This window comes from Arvicola amphibius, chromosome 2, assembly GCF_903992535.2.
Source record: "Arvicola amphibius chromosome 2, mArvAmp1.2, whole genome shotgun sequence".
Taxonomy (NCBI): domain Eukaryota; kingdom Metazoa; phylum Chordata; class Mammalia; order Rodentia; family Cricetidae; genus Arvicola; species Arvicola amphibius.
In genome coordinates this window covers 176631115-176645718 of record NC_052048.2, presented here as the reverse complement: position 1 = coordinate 176645718, position 14604 = coordinate 176631115, and the positions used below count along the sequence as shown (strand labels likewise).

The following is a 14604-nucleotide window of genomic DNA, read 5'->3' as shown; positions in this document are numbered from 1 at the left end:
TATTAAAATCTCAAAAATAAAAATACAGTGTTGTTTTCTAAATGTAACCTTGAATCAAAGTCTGTGTGAGACATTATGGTCTCTACATAGTATTCATGGCAGTTACTCGATTTGAATTTTGTAACTGATAGGTAGAGCCTTTAAAATTTGTCTAAATCTTAAGTACAGGCTTTTATTCCTACACTTGTGGGATGGTGTGCAAGCCAAAGAATGAGTGTGTAGCCAGGGTGATAATGTCAGAAGAAAAAAACAACCTGGAAATAAAATTATCCATCAATAGAGAATGGTTAAATAATTCATTATATGTCTGCATTAGTAAATAGTCACTAAAAAAAAAAGTACATGTGATAGATGAGAAAATCATACAATTCAGACATGGTGACACATGCTTTTACTTTTTAAAATTTTGGCCATAATGAGAAAGGAACGTCATGTTGGAAGGACATAGAACAAAGCTGCTCATCTTATGGTAGCCAGAAAGCAGAGGCAGACAGAGTGGTATCAGGATAAGATACATGTGTACTGAGAGTCTGGCAGGTTCAGATCCATCAGAGGCAGCTCACAATCCACCTGTAATTATAGCTCTGGAGGGTCTGGAAGGGGAGTTAAGGTGTAGGAGCTCAGGAGGTGTATCTCATTTGTAGTCAGGAAGAAAGAAGATGAACAATAGTAGTTAGCTGGATTTCTCTTGTATTCAGCCACACTTATTTAGAGTAGGTTTTCCCTCCTTAGTTAACGCAGTTTAGAAACTCCTTTACACACATGCCTAGAGATTTGTCTCAGGTGATTCTAGAATCTGTCACGTTGACAGTCAGCATTAGCCATGTATATGCCCTGTTTTATTTATTTTTCTGTTTGTGCACATTTAAGGTCTACTGTGAATCATGCTGGTATAAATAACATTACCATAAACATGGATACTATTATTACACATGGATGTGTGAGCCCATTATGGTGAGACAAACCTTTAATCCCAGTATCCACAAGCCAGAAACAGGAGGATCTCTGTGAGCCTGGTCTATATATACATAGCCAAGTTCCAGGCCAGCCAGGGCTACATAGTGATCCCTCACTCAAAAAAACAAGAAAAAAAATGGCTTGTGTCTGGGCCCTGCAACCTAACTTCAATCCCTGGGACCTACATGGCAGAAAGAGAAACTGCAGGCAAGTTGTCCTCTAACCACATACACCTACAAATAAACAGATAATGTTCAGCAGTTAAGAGTGCTTGCTGCTCTTGTAGAGGACCCAAGATCAGTGCCCAAAAACACCCATGTTGTGCAGCTTAAAATCACTCTAGTCCCAAGGGATCCAGCACCTTTTTCCGGCCTCTGGACAAACAGATGAATGAATGGACAGACACACACAGAGACACAAATATTAAAAGTAAATCTTGTTGGCCGGGCAGTGGTGGCGCACGGCCTTTAATCCCAGCACTCGGGAGGCAGAGGCAGGCGGATCTCTGTGAGTTCGAGACCAGCCTGGTCTACAAGAGCTAGTTCCAGGACAGGCTCCAAAGCTACAGAGAAACTCTGTCTCGAAAAACCAAAATAAACAAACAAACAAACAAACAAATAAATAAATAAATCTTGTTTTATTTTTTGAGCGGGATTTCTCTGATAGCTCTTGGCTATCCTGGTACTCACTGTAGACCAGGCTGTCCTGGAACTCATAGAGCTACCTGCCTCTGCCTATGCTATTAAAGGCATCTGCCACCATGCTCGATTGGAAAAATAAATTATACAGATTAAAACATGGATATGCAAATACTCTTTTGAGACCCTGCTTTCATTCCTTTTGGCGTTTATGCCTAGCAGTGAGATTGCTATACTGGAAACTATTGTACTTGGGGAAAAAAAGAAAGGAAAAGAATTTTTTTGAGCAGCCACACTATTTTCCAGAGTACCTTCATTATTTATATTTCCTCTAGGTGTGTACAGCGTTTTAATTTCTCCATATCTTTATCAACCTTTTTGATATGGGAGGTGCTAGAGGACTTCAAGGTTTTTTTTTCTTTTATTGAAAATAGGTTTTTCCCCCCATCACATAGTAATGTCCTAATTACAGTTTTCTGTCCCTCTACTACTCCAGGCTATTTTGTTGGGTTGGTTTGGGGGATTTTGGGTTTTGTTTTTTGAGACAGGGTTTCTCTTTGTAGCCCTGGCTATCCTGGAACTCACTCTGTAGCCTAGGCTGGTCTGGAACTTAAGAAATCTGCCTGCCTTTGCCTCCAGAGTGCTGGGACTAAAGATATGTACCACCACCACCTGGCAAAATGTTTTATTGTGGACTCTTTATTTTTATTTATTTGTTTGTTTATGGTTATTGAGGACAGGGTTTCTTTTTCTCAGTGTCTTCCAGCTCTTACTAGTAGCTACTTTAGCAATTTAAGCCTAGTATCCTTTTTGGATATTTGTATCTTTAAAAAAAAAAAAGTCTTTAAGTCCCATGACCTTTCTGTGTTTGTTTGTTTGGTTGGTTTTATTGTTTTACTTTGTTTTTTTTCTTGAGACAAGGCCCTACTGTATAGCACCGGTTGGGTGGAGCTTACTGTCCTTGGTGAGCTTCCCGCTTGACCTCTCTGGTACTAGGATCATTGTGTGAGGCGCCTTCCTAGCTCCTGTTGGGTTGTAGAGTTGCTTGTGTATTGGGCCTGTTAATTCCCTATGAGATACATGATTTGTAGGTTTTTTTCTCCCATCTTGTGGCTGCTTTCAGCTCTGTTGGTTGTATTCTTTGTTCAGTTAGGACATGCTTATTTTTTATGACTATTTCTTCTCTTTTAATGGTCTTAGCTCCTTTGTCAAGAAATTCTTGACCATTACATGAGGATTTGCTTCTAGGCTGTCTGTCTCACTGCCGGTGTCATGCTGTTTTGATTACTTTGACAGTATCATGAATTTTGAAATCAGGAATTATGAGACCTCCAGTTTTGCTGCCCCTTTTCAAGACTGTTTTGGGCATTTGGAGTACTTGAGATACCATGTGAGTTGTAGAAATCTTTGTTTCTGTAATACTGTTGCAGTTTTTTAGTTATTGTACTAAATCAGTAGACTTCTTTGGCTGTTGCTGATATGACAACAATATTAAGTCTCTGAGCTGGGTGTGGTGGCTTATGTCTATAATCCTAGCACTGGGAAGGTGGAAGTGCAAAGGTGATTTTAAATTTAAAATAAATCCCCAGCCACATAGGGAGTTCGGGGCCAATCTAACCTACATGAAACTGTCTTAAAAGGGGATGGAGGGTTGAGGCAGGAGGATCATCCATTGTAAGTTCAAAGCCAACCTGAGCTATATAGTTTCAGGTCACCCTGTACTATAATGTCTTAGCTAAATGTTGGGGGGGGGGGGAGTGGGGAGAACTGTTATTTTGTAGCTTACTAAGTGTCTAAAGGTCATGCCCTAGAACTGATATTTTAATTTTATATCAGCTGATATGCATGACTGAAAATTAGCACAGTAACTGGCCTTTGTGATACATTTTCTAAAGTAGGGATTCCCTTGTACCAGGTAAGCATATATAGACTACGGTGACCTTATGAAATGATTTGATTTCCTTTCATTGTGACTTTATAGTACGGGTGGTATTTCACATGACTGTGGTCTCAAGAGAACGTTGCTTCTCCCTGCTTCTGTTTGTCTGTTCCATCTTGCTGGTCAACAGAAACCATGATTCGTTGGCTCTAATTTCCTTGAAGCAAATGGAAGCCTAGGGGAAATCCTCCAGAGACTGTTGTCATTATGCTGTTATTTTCATTTCGGTTAATTCGTCTTTAAATGAGGTTAGTTCTACCCTGTAAGGTCATTAAGAGATGCCAAATGGAACCCCGAAGCTCCCACACATAATAGATGATCCGTGAAGTTTAACTCCTTTTTGTTTGGAAAAGAAACTGCCAGGCTGTCATTGCCTATTTGCAAAACTAGCTGGGGCATGTCTCCTGCCAGCTTTACAGCAGCCACCCACACGTTCTGGAATATGTCTCCACAGGCCCATATGCTTTTGATGGGGCTAATATATGATGGATAGAATAATGAGTAAGTCTAAAATCAAGTCACAGGCACCATTCTAGTTCGTGAAAGGGCTAAAGAAAAGGCTCTAAGTAAAGCAGTATTGTGAGTAACCGTATCCTTGGTCCTTGCTCAGTGAGAAGGCAACTGAACCAAGTAGCCTTAAGTTCTGCAGCTCCCAGAGCAGGCTGGGGCAGGTGCGTGCATGCGTGTTTGCGTGCATGTGTCTGTAGTCTTGAGCTAAAAGGGGTTTGAGATTGCTCACCTTCTCTTAGTAATTCTCTAGTGTGTGTTGTCCTTGAACCTGTGCATGACTCAGTCTCCCTTTTGGTTTTAAAGTTCTCTAACTCTTGTCTCAACACGCTGTTTTGTTTGCCCTCCTAGCAGGGAGGGTGAACTGGTTCAGCTTCATTGTAGCAAGTCCTGGCCTGCTTTGCAAATGGTGTTGGTAATGAATTCTCCAGCTTTCTTATTTGGTCAAGTTGAAGAAAGCTGAGCTTTATCATCTTAGAATACATTTTTTTTTTCTGAAGAAAAAAGAAAAAACATGATAAGCCATCATCAGTTCAAATTGATTGAGACTAAAAGAAATCCTGCCATTATTTCCTACTTGTCCATGCCTAACATGACATCATACCATGCATGACACTCTTAAAGCTAAAAGGTGCTGAACATAGGACGTGTTGACACTGGAATTAGAGACCAGATGGGGTGTTTCACTGGTCAGGCTGTCATTGTCTACCAAGACACCAGATCAAATTTCCTAGCACCTGCCTAGGATTATGAGGGTTGAGAAATAGTGGCCATAAGCATATTTGGGAAAAGACTTGGAATTATGGGACTAGAATATAGAAAATAGTAATAGGGGTTGGAAAATAAAATCTGAGACCAGAAACTAGTCAGTGCCATAAGAACCACAGTAAGAAAATAGTGTTGACATTTAAGGGCTTTTTAAAATTTTGTTTTCGTATTTTGTGTGTAGGGGGTATTTTTGTTTTATCTTTTCATTGAGCTTTTTGATCCTTTCTTGTGGGCTTACCCACCAAGGTCATTTAAGTTCAAAATTAGCTGGAGCTCTTGCCAGTCATTGATAGGATTGGGCACAGAAGTGGAGCTGATTGGAGACTTACGTCATCCTTACTGTTCATATTCCTGTTTAGAATAGAACATCCTTGTCTATTCCTGTAAAGAGACACCATGACCAAGGCAATTCATATAAAGGAAAACATTTAGTTGTAGGTTTCCGAGGGTTGGTCCATTATCATTTTGGGTCCCCATAGGCCTGTAGCAGTATCCTAATGTAAAAATGCATTCAGTTCAACTTCAAAGTCCCCATAGTCTTTCACAGTCTCAAGACCAAGGTTTCTTCTGAGACTCATGACAGTCTCCTAACTGTCACCCTCTGTGAAATCAAAATAAAGAAGAGATCACCTGTCTCCAGCATTCAGTGGCACAGAATACACATGACTATTTCATAGAGGAGGGAAGGAAGCACAGTGAGGAAATGCTGCACCAAAAGCAGCTGGGCAGAGTCCAGATTCCTCCCCTGTGTCTCACCCAGTCACTCTTCAGACCTCAGCTCCCTTCAGTGTTGACTGCAATGCACTTCTCTCTTGGGCTTTCCTCCGTGCGTATCACACTGCTCTGGCATCTCCAGCATCTTGGGGTCTCCAACACAATCCACGCTTCACCTTTACAACTTCTTGCAATGGTATCGTTGGGCCTCCATGCAGAGATACCCCTGGCACACACCTGGCCTTTATTTAACCAAGAAGGGAGATTTCACAACCCCTTTCTTGTATCCTTAACTCTAAAGCCAGAACCACATAGCTGAAGCTGCCAAGTTCTGCTGCTTGTGGGAGCTGGAACTTGGCTCCTTAATTCAAATACATTTGTATCAACTTTCTGTTGATGGTTCCCTTCCCTGCTTATGCTTTTCTTTAAGTCCTTTTCCCAGGTTGGAAGCTTAGTTAGGTGGGATCTTGCCCTGAGGTCACCATTCCCTTTATTCCTTTTAGCATCAGGCCTTTCTTTAAACTTTTTATCTCCTTGAGCACAGGATTAAGCTCCATTATTTCATTACATTTTCTGGTGTTCCTTTTCTCCTCAAATTGTACATTTTGTATTTTTCCTTGCTCAGCTTGATCCTTTTCATTATAGAGTGACCACTAGTAACCGCAGGGCAGAGTCAGTAGTGGGCTGTCTTGAAATCTCTGGTAATGCTAATAATCTAAAACTCCTCAATTTAGCCTCAGTCAGACTTTTTTGGACAAGGGCAGAAAACAGACATATTCTTCTCCAAAATAGCATAAGAATCGCCAGGTGGTGGAGATGGGATGCCTTTAATCCCAGCACTCGGAAGGCAGAGGCAGGTAGATCTCTTGTGAGTGCAAAGCAGCCTAGTCTACAGAGCAAGTTCCAGGACAGCCAGAACTGCACACAGAGACCCTATCTTTTTTTAAAAAATATTTATTTATTTATTATGTATACAATATTCTGTCTGTGTGTATGCCTGCACTCCAGAAGAGGGCACCAGACCCCATTACAGATGGTTTTGAGCCACCATGTGGTTGCTGGGAATCGAACTCAGGACCTTTGGAAGAGCAGGCAATGCTCTTAACCTCTGAGCCATCTCTCCAGCCCCCAGAGACCCTATCTTAAAAAAAAAAAAAAAATCACAAGAACAGTCTCCAGGCCACTTGCTAATAGTCCCCTCTGCTGAAACCTTTTTAGCTGAGCTGTCATGATCTATATTGATTTCAATACCACTGTCTTCCATGCTCCTACCACAATGGCCCATTTAACCTTGCTTAAAGTGTCTAACCAGTTTTCTTGTCCAAAGTCTTCCATATTCCTCCAACAAGCGGCATGGTCAGGTCTAATGCAGCAATGCTCTACTAGTCCCTGATACCACCTTCTGTTTTTTTGTTTTGTTTTGTTGTTGTTGTTGTTGTTTCGATACAAGGTTTCTCTGTAGCTTTGGAGCCTGTCCTGGGACTAGCTCTTGTAGACCAGGCTGGCCTCGAACTCACAGAGATCCGCCTGCCTCTGCCTTCTGAGTGCTGGGATTAGAGACGTGTGCCTCCACCACCTGGCTCCAGCCTCTATCTTATTCACTATTGTACTAATGTGAAGAGACACCACGTTCAAGACAATTCTTATAAAAATAAAGCATTTGATTGTGGGCTTGCTCATGGTTTTAGAGGTCAGTCCATGATTGTCTTGGTGGGGAGCATGATGGCGTGTAAGCAGACATGGTGCTGGAGAAGCAGCTGCCAGGTCTGTGTCCTGGTTCTTAAGCAGAGAGAGAAACAGATAGGCTCTGGGCTTGGCATGGGCTTTTCAAAACTCCTAAAACCCTACCCCCCAAGTGACACATTTCCTCCAACAAGCCCATACCTCTTAATTTTTCTCATCCTTTCAAAGAGTTCCACTGCCTGGTGACTAAGCATTAAAATATATGAGCCTGTGGGGCCATTCTTATTAACACACCACTGGGAGCATGGCCCTATGGCTGGCAGCTTTACACCCTAATCCACAGGCAGCAGGGAGAGAGAGCATGGGCCTGACATAGGTTTTTGAAACCCCAGTGACACATTTCCTCCAACAAGGCCTGTCTCCTAATCCTTCTAATCCTTTCAAACAGTTCACTGGTAACTAAGCATTGAAATATACGAGTCTATGGGGTCCAGTCTTACTCAAATCACCACACCTACTTTGCTATTCACCACAGTTCTCTTGTCTTTAAACATTAACTTATTTGGAGTTTATTTGATTGGTTAGTTGGTTTGGTTTGGTTTGGTTTTTTTGAGACAAGGTCTCCTTATGTAGCCATAGCTTGCCTAGGACTTAAACCAAGCTAGTCTGGAACTCACAGAGATCGTCCTGTCTCTTTCTCACATGTGCTGGACTAAGGGCACACACAACCATTCTCAGCACTCAATCTCAATGCTCTTTTTTCTCACTCTCAAAAAGGAGCTAGATATAGAGGTATTCCTCCGTCTGGGTTAAATTGAAAGACCTCCATTGAAAACTGGGTAAAATTTTAAACATATAGGATATTGGGATAATAAAAGATTCTTGAGTCTCCAGCACTTTGGGGGTCCTTGTGTATCCTCTCTCTTAGTGGTTTGTTGTAACACACACAGCAGCCTCTGGTAGGTTACTTACCCTCCCTCCTAATATTGGAGACATGAATGACATGAGCTTGCATGCACTTGACTGCTTCCTTAGCATATGCTGTTGATTTTTAAATAGACTAAAAGATATAATTTTGTTAGTAAAGCTTGTTAAATCAGTAGAAGTGTTAGGACTATAGATATAGTTTAGTGGTAGGTTGCTTGCATAGCACGCACAAGACCCTGGGTTCAATCTCCCACTATGCTAGAGAAAGGGTATTGTTGATCCATTACATGCCTATGGCAGAGAAAAACTAGAAGAAAATTTCTGAAATACTCTGTCAACTCCTGGAGTCTGAATCAAGGTTTTTCATCATTTTGTGTTGTAATGAGGAGTGGCAGGCTGTGTTCCCAGCGCCTGGCTAGCTTAACCCCCGAAATAACCACATGGAAATTGTATTAATTAAACACTACCTGGCCCATTATCTCCAGCCCCTTATTGGCTAACTCTCACAAAGTAGTTTAACCCGTCTCCATTAATGTGTATCGCCACTTGACTGTGGCTTACTGGCATGAGTCTAACCAGCGTCCGTCTCAGAGAGGAGAGCCATGGCGTCTGCCACACTGCCTTCTTCCTCCCTGAATTCTGTTCTGTCTACTCCACCCACCTAAGGGCTGCCCTATCAAAAGGCCAAGGCAGCTTCTTTATTCAACCAATGAAATCAACACAAATGTAGAAGGACCTCCTTCAACAATTCCCCTTTTCTGTTTAAACAAAAAAGAAAGGCTTTCACTTTAACATAGTAAAATTACATATAACCAAACAGTTATCAAGCAAGAATTACAGTTACAATATTTATATCTATTTTATCTTTAATCATAATTAAGGAAAACTATATTTATTCTTCAACTCCATCAGACTCCAGAAGGATATAATATTACCTAAGTAAACCAGAAATAAGCAACTTCCGAAACTCTGGAAATGACAGAGACATCTCGCTGTCTAAACCCAAAGTTCTTCTGTACCACTGGGGCATCCATCTTCGGCCTTCAGGCCCATAGTATCCAGCAGACATTTCCATAAAGCAGGAAATTTCAAAGGCAGTTCAGTCACTTTCTGCTGTGTCCTGCAGAATGTCTCACAGACTCTTTCATGAATCAGGAACCCTGAAGGATCATCTCACCTTTAGGCAAGTTCAGCAGTCCTCTCTCTCTGAGTTCTTCATGTCCAGTTTACGCATCAGTCCAGGCAAGAGCAGTTTCTTGCCCAAATGGCTAACCAACTCCATGAGGAGCCTCTTCGATGTCCATCTTTCTCTTGAAGTAGATTGGTGCTGCCAGGAGCAGACGTGTCTCATTGTCATGAAAAACCCTGAGTTATTAAAACATTAAATGCCATATTCTGTAGTCTTTGAAAGATATGAAGAATGCCTATCTAACTGAAATATATCTCTATATATCTAGAAAATCTAACTAACATGACTACAAACTTGACTGTTACTGATGATTATCCATTAACAACCTATATTTCCTAATTTACATTACATTTTTAATGAACTACACAATACCTTAATCAAGATCATAAATACCTTTACATATAACAAAATTGACCTTAAATTTATATCACTAAAGCAAAATCCATACCAATGCAAATTATCCATATCCCCCATTAAATGTAAAAGAACATTTATAAACAAGATTTGAGAATATGGATGTAGTTTTTTCTCTCCAAACTGCTTCGTGCTGTATGGGGGCACTGTTAATCAGGTCTTTCATGGTGTATCCTGTATGCTAGGTTCATCTCAGTCGGAAGTAATTTTCTGAAGGTGTTCATGGTGATCTTTCAGGAGGGCGTGGTCTATCATAGTCAGGAAATCTCTCTGCAGCACGCCCTAGAAAACAGCAAAAAGTTGTGTTAAACTCTGGTTTTGTGTGTGTGTGTGTGTCTAGAATTCCTTTTCAAGCCCTCTCAGGTTTTACGTGGAGTTTGTTACCACGTTGGGTGCCACTCTGTTGTAAAACACCAATTTTGGACCTTTCTACTTGGTGAGGGAATCTGTAGATGGGCATTTGATACCTTTTCTGTTGCTAGCTCTTACCAGTTACTTCCTCTGGTATTTAACCAGCACAGGATGGCAAGTCTTCTTGAATTCTAGGCTGTATCCCTGTGCCTGGGTTTCTTAGTCAGGAGAGGATGTGTTAGGAAGTGCTTCCTTTCTCTTGCTTTGGCTTAGCCCCAGGTTCAGTTAGCAGAGCTGTTGGGGAGATAGCTAGAAGAATGAGAGATTTGCCTCCGCTGGTTTCTAGATGGGTGTCAGACAAAGGGAAGAGTCAGATGAATATTGGGCTTATATATTATAATAATACTGGGGCATCTCAGCATTTGCCAAGAACCAAGTCCTGTTCTCTTTTTCTACATGTGTTAACCCTTTTCTTTCTCCCCCTCCATCCAAGAGGAGATCCTGAGCATCCTGTCCACTAGAAAATCAGTGGCTGACAGTCCTAGTTACTGGATGAGGCCTTGGAAACAGCATCTGTCTGTGAATGAGAACAGGGAAGGGGGCTACCTGAGCAGAGCTCATAGAGTGAAAGTGCTCCCAGCCTTGTGGGAATCTGCTGGCTGTCTTCCTTTGAGGGCTTCTGGGTTCCTTGCCTCAGGAACTTCAAGTATTGTCATAGAAACTCACATTTATTGAGTTGGTTTTGCTCATTGCTCTTTTGTCATAAATGTCTTATTTATATGAATGAATTTGAGTCCCCGAGCAACATGAAGTAAGTGATAGATGAGGGAACTAAGGAAAGATGAGTGTCCTTGCCCATGAACACAAGAGCCAGAGATCAGCCCTCAACAGTTTGTCTCCAGAGTTCATTTCTTGAGAACCACCAAGCTTATAATTATCTTCATTTATGGAAGTTCATTTTTACCTGAGTTCTGGGAAGATCTCAGTCATGAGTTGATGGAAGTCACTTCTAGCAGAGTTGGAGCCCTCTCCGGTGTGCCTTGGCATTCTGCTACTCCCCAGCCTGGTGGCTCTCTTGTCTGCAGTCAAGCGCCACCCACCCACCCTTTCTCTTCTAGTGCCGAGGAATGTAAGCAAGTTTGCTGGGCCTTGCGAGACTTCACCAGGTTGTTTCGGTAGCTCAAGCTCACACTCCTGCACTGTGCCTGTCGTCCAGGTGAGTTGTATATGCTTCGGGGTCTTTCTGGACTTGTGGGGAGACTTGAGAATGGGGTTACATTTAAGGCTCATTGCTGAAATCAAGAAAGAACTTAGTGTGCAGTTATCTCAGTGCCTGGGACTTTTCAGGACCTTGATTGTCTTGGACCAGAGCAGGCAGATTAACCGTGTGTCTGGATGCCATTTTCCTTTCCATAGAGGGGAACTGTTGCAGGATGCACCTGAAAACATTTTTCCCTAATAGTTAGCCTAATAAGTGTGTGGTAACAATCAAGTTGGTACTTTTTAACCTTTGCTGAGAACAGTGGTGACCGTAATTCCTGGGACCAATCTTCTAAGGCAAGTTTGCCAGAATTAATGTGTGAGCAGCTTATTCTTATTGTTTCTGTGATTGAAATATGCCAAGGAGCTGTAGGAAAGCAGCAGTTTCTCGAGATGTCTCCTGGTGGTCGACTTTCTCTATGTGTGAGAAGCTCGGCTAAGGAAAGGATTGACTACGTGGTAAAATTTACTTACCAGTTTATTGCCTAAGAAAGGCAATTCTGTAAGCCCACACTTTGACATTTATTGTCCCACTCAATAGACAATATTCTGAATCTGGCACTTACTTGTTGTTTCTGTAATGAATGCATTAATAGGTCAAGGTGATGTTCAGTAGTATCTTACCACACCAAAAATTATTTTAAAGGTTGTCTCTTTAGTAAGTAATGACATCGTCTGAGGTTGTCAATGCATTGATAGACCTCAAAAGGTTGCTTGTAGGCAGCTGTAGATGTTCTCTGCTTATCTTCCTCAAGCCCTTACTAAGTGTCAGGTACCATTCCTGTGTGTTGAATATATTAGCCAAGAGAATCTTCCTATCAGTTTCTGCTACTTGTACTCATTTTACAAAGAAGAAAACTGAAAGTCAAATATGTAACAATTTGCTAAATGTTACAGTTAGAAGCTGGGGGAGGCGGAGTTCAGGAGTAGGATTCTAGTACCAGAGCCCTCACTTTAGCCATTATAATAGATGGCACATCAGTTCAGCAGTCTTGCCATAGAGTTTAAATCATTGTTAGTAAACAAAGCCCTCTTTCAAACTAAATCTTGAATGAAAACCCAGTATTTAAGAGATTGAAGTGGAGCTTTTCTGGTGATTTACCATGGAAGGCTCAATTCTGTTGGCTTCCTCCCAACCTTTACATCATCCTTAGAGTCTGCAGCTCAGCACTGGAGACATGCTGCAGGCAGTGGTTTAGGGAAGTTGATGTTGCCATGAAATTAATTGCAAGTTGAGAAAAGCCAAACTTTGGTTTTGCGTGCGTGTTAACCTGAGTTCTGTAACAGAGCCCAGTGAGTGCCTGAGCAAACGCATAGTGTGCCTCAAGGCGGCTTTCATCCTGCTCACCGTCTTCTGGAGCCCAGCTCTCAACAGTCTTTCTTCTCTTTTGTCAGGAATGTCTTTTTTTATTAGAAGACAGGAAGAAAACAACCCAGACTGTGTCCCACAATCAGAAACCTCCATTGTGGCAGAGGGACCTTCACTGCCGCCAGACAGGGAGAAGCTTCAACCTCCCGAGGCATCCTGAGGAGTTCCTGTTTGGGGTGTGATGGAGAAACAGCACGGTTTTAAAGGTGGCCGCAGCCTGTCCGGCGTGGTGGGAGGGGAACTAGTTTCCTGGTGAACTTCTTTCTAAAAGGAAAAATAATTCAAGGAAATTTAAAAAAAAGAAGAAGAAAAAGAAAAAAAAAACCCTGGAAGCTGGGATGAAAGCAGAACTGTACCATTCACCTGGTAGCAGATGACGCACCCACGATAGACATACACCAGCATGCAGTGCACATACAGAAACATAACAGTGAGAACTCTCTGTGAGACAGGCACGTTCCCTAAGGGAAATGTGGAAGTCAAATGAGAAACATGGCTACACTTGGAATTAAAGAGTCGTTCATGTCTCCTCTGTTGTCCTTCCTTTAAACATGAGTAGAAGGATCACATGCACACCCCAGCCGTTCCACCGTTAGAGGCATCCAGACAAGGAGCCTGTTCTGCTTTCTGTCATCATCAGGGATGAAAGTCAGAACTAGCCAGGGCCAAAGTTGCTATTCCTGTAGAGCCCAACCCTGCTCTGTTGAGTTGCTGAGTCCACTCCAATTTACATGCTAAGTCATCAGCCTTGGGGAGAAAAACCAAAATTGAGGCGGGTGGAAGGGATATAAATGTGTGTTAAATATTTCTTTTTCTTAGTGAATTATTCATCCAGACATAGGAGGGGCAAGAACAAAAAAGGCTATGGAGGAAATGTATTTACAAGACTACTTGTATTTTGCTTAAAAAGTGTGAAAATTAATTGACCTCTTGGGACATGAGGCTGAAGCAGGGAACCCAGAACAGACCTTAATGAGGGAGTGTGGTCTTGTGTTGCCATTAGATTACAGGGGCACTGTTCTGTCCTGTGGTGTAAGCATCTCAAGATGAATCAACAGCACCAAAAACAAAAAAAAAAAAAAGAAAAGAAAAGAAAAAGAAAAGAAAAAAATAGAAATAAAAAAATAAAAAAACCAATTTTTAAAGTTTTACCAGTCTTTGTTTTTGATTCCATTCACTACCTCACTGCTTCAACGTGAATCTGGCTCATCCATCTGTATAATCAGCCTTTGTGGAGCCTAACGGGCTTCTGAGCAGAGTTTAAAAAGGCAGGTTCCGCCCTAGGAGTCATGCCCTTCAGGAAACTGCTGGTTCTTCCTTTCTGTAGCTTCTGCTGCTTTCTCATCTTTCATGCAGCCTCAGTGAAAACGAACTGTGTTCATGTCATATAGTCACAAACACATAAACTGGGAATGAACTGTGTGCTCGTGTGTGTGTGTGCAATCACGCGTGTGTGCGTGCCAAAAGCTTAAAAACAAGGTTTAGTTGAATCACCTTTGACATGATACACCTGTGAAGTTATGCCATAGCTAATAAGATGGTGAACATATTAGTGTGTATGTGATGTATGTATATATGTGCATGGGAGGGGGGCACACATCATGGAGGCCAGAGGAGGGACATTTCTGTGCCCTCTGTACTTAAAACCATTGATATCAAAACCTCAGGGCTGGGCAGTGGTGGCACACATCTTTAATCCCAGCACTTGGGAGGCAGACAAAGGCAGGCGGATCTGGCCAGCCTGGTCTACAGAGTGAGTCTCAGGACAGCCAGGGACACACCATGAAACCCTGTCTCAACAACAGCAACAAAAAACCTCACAGGCCTACGAGGTAAAACATTAACCAAATACAGTATCTTGGATGGCGTCCTAAAACTAAAAGGGTAG

At 41.9% G+C, this 14604-nt stretch overlaps 1 protein-coding gene across 2 annotated transcripts in view; it reads left to right on the top strand.

Moving 5' to 3' along the window:
* Positions 1–13243, top strand: part of Tnpo3 (transportin 3) — a 78933-nt gene extending 65690 nt beyond the window's left edge. For both annotated transcript variants that reach the window (XM_038318013.2, XM_038318014.2), the window contains 2 exons: positions 11206–11303; positions 12743–13243. In XM_038318013.2, the coding sequence (XP_038173941.1) occupies positions 11206–11266 (61 nt within the window). In that variant the 3' untranslated portion in view covers positions 11267–11303; positions 12743–13243. The remainder of the gene's footprint in view (positions 1–11205; positions 11304–12742) is intronic.
* The last annotated feature ends 1361 nt before the right edge of the window (positions 13244–14604 follow it).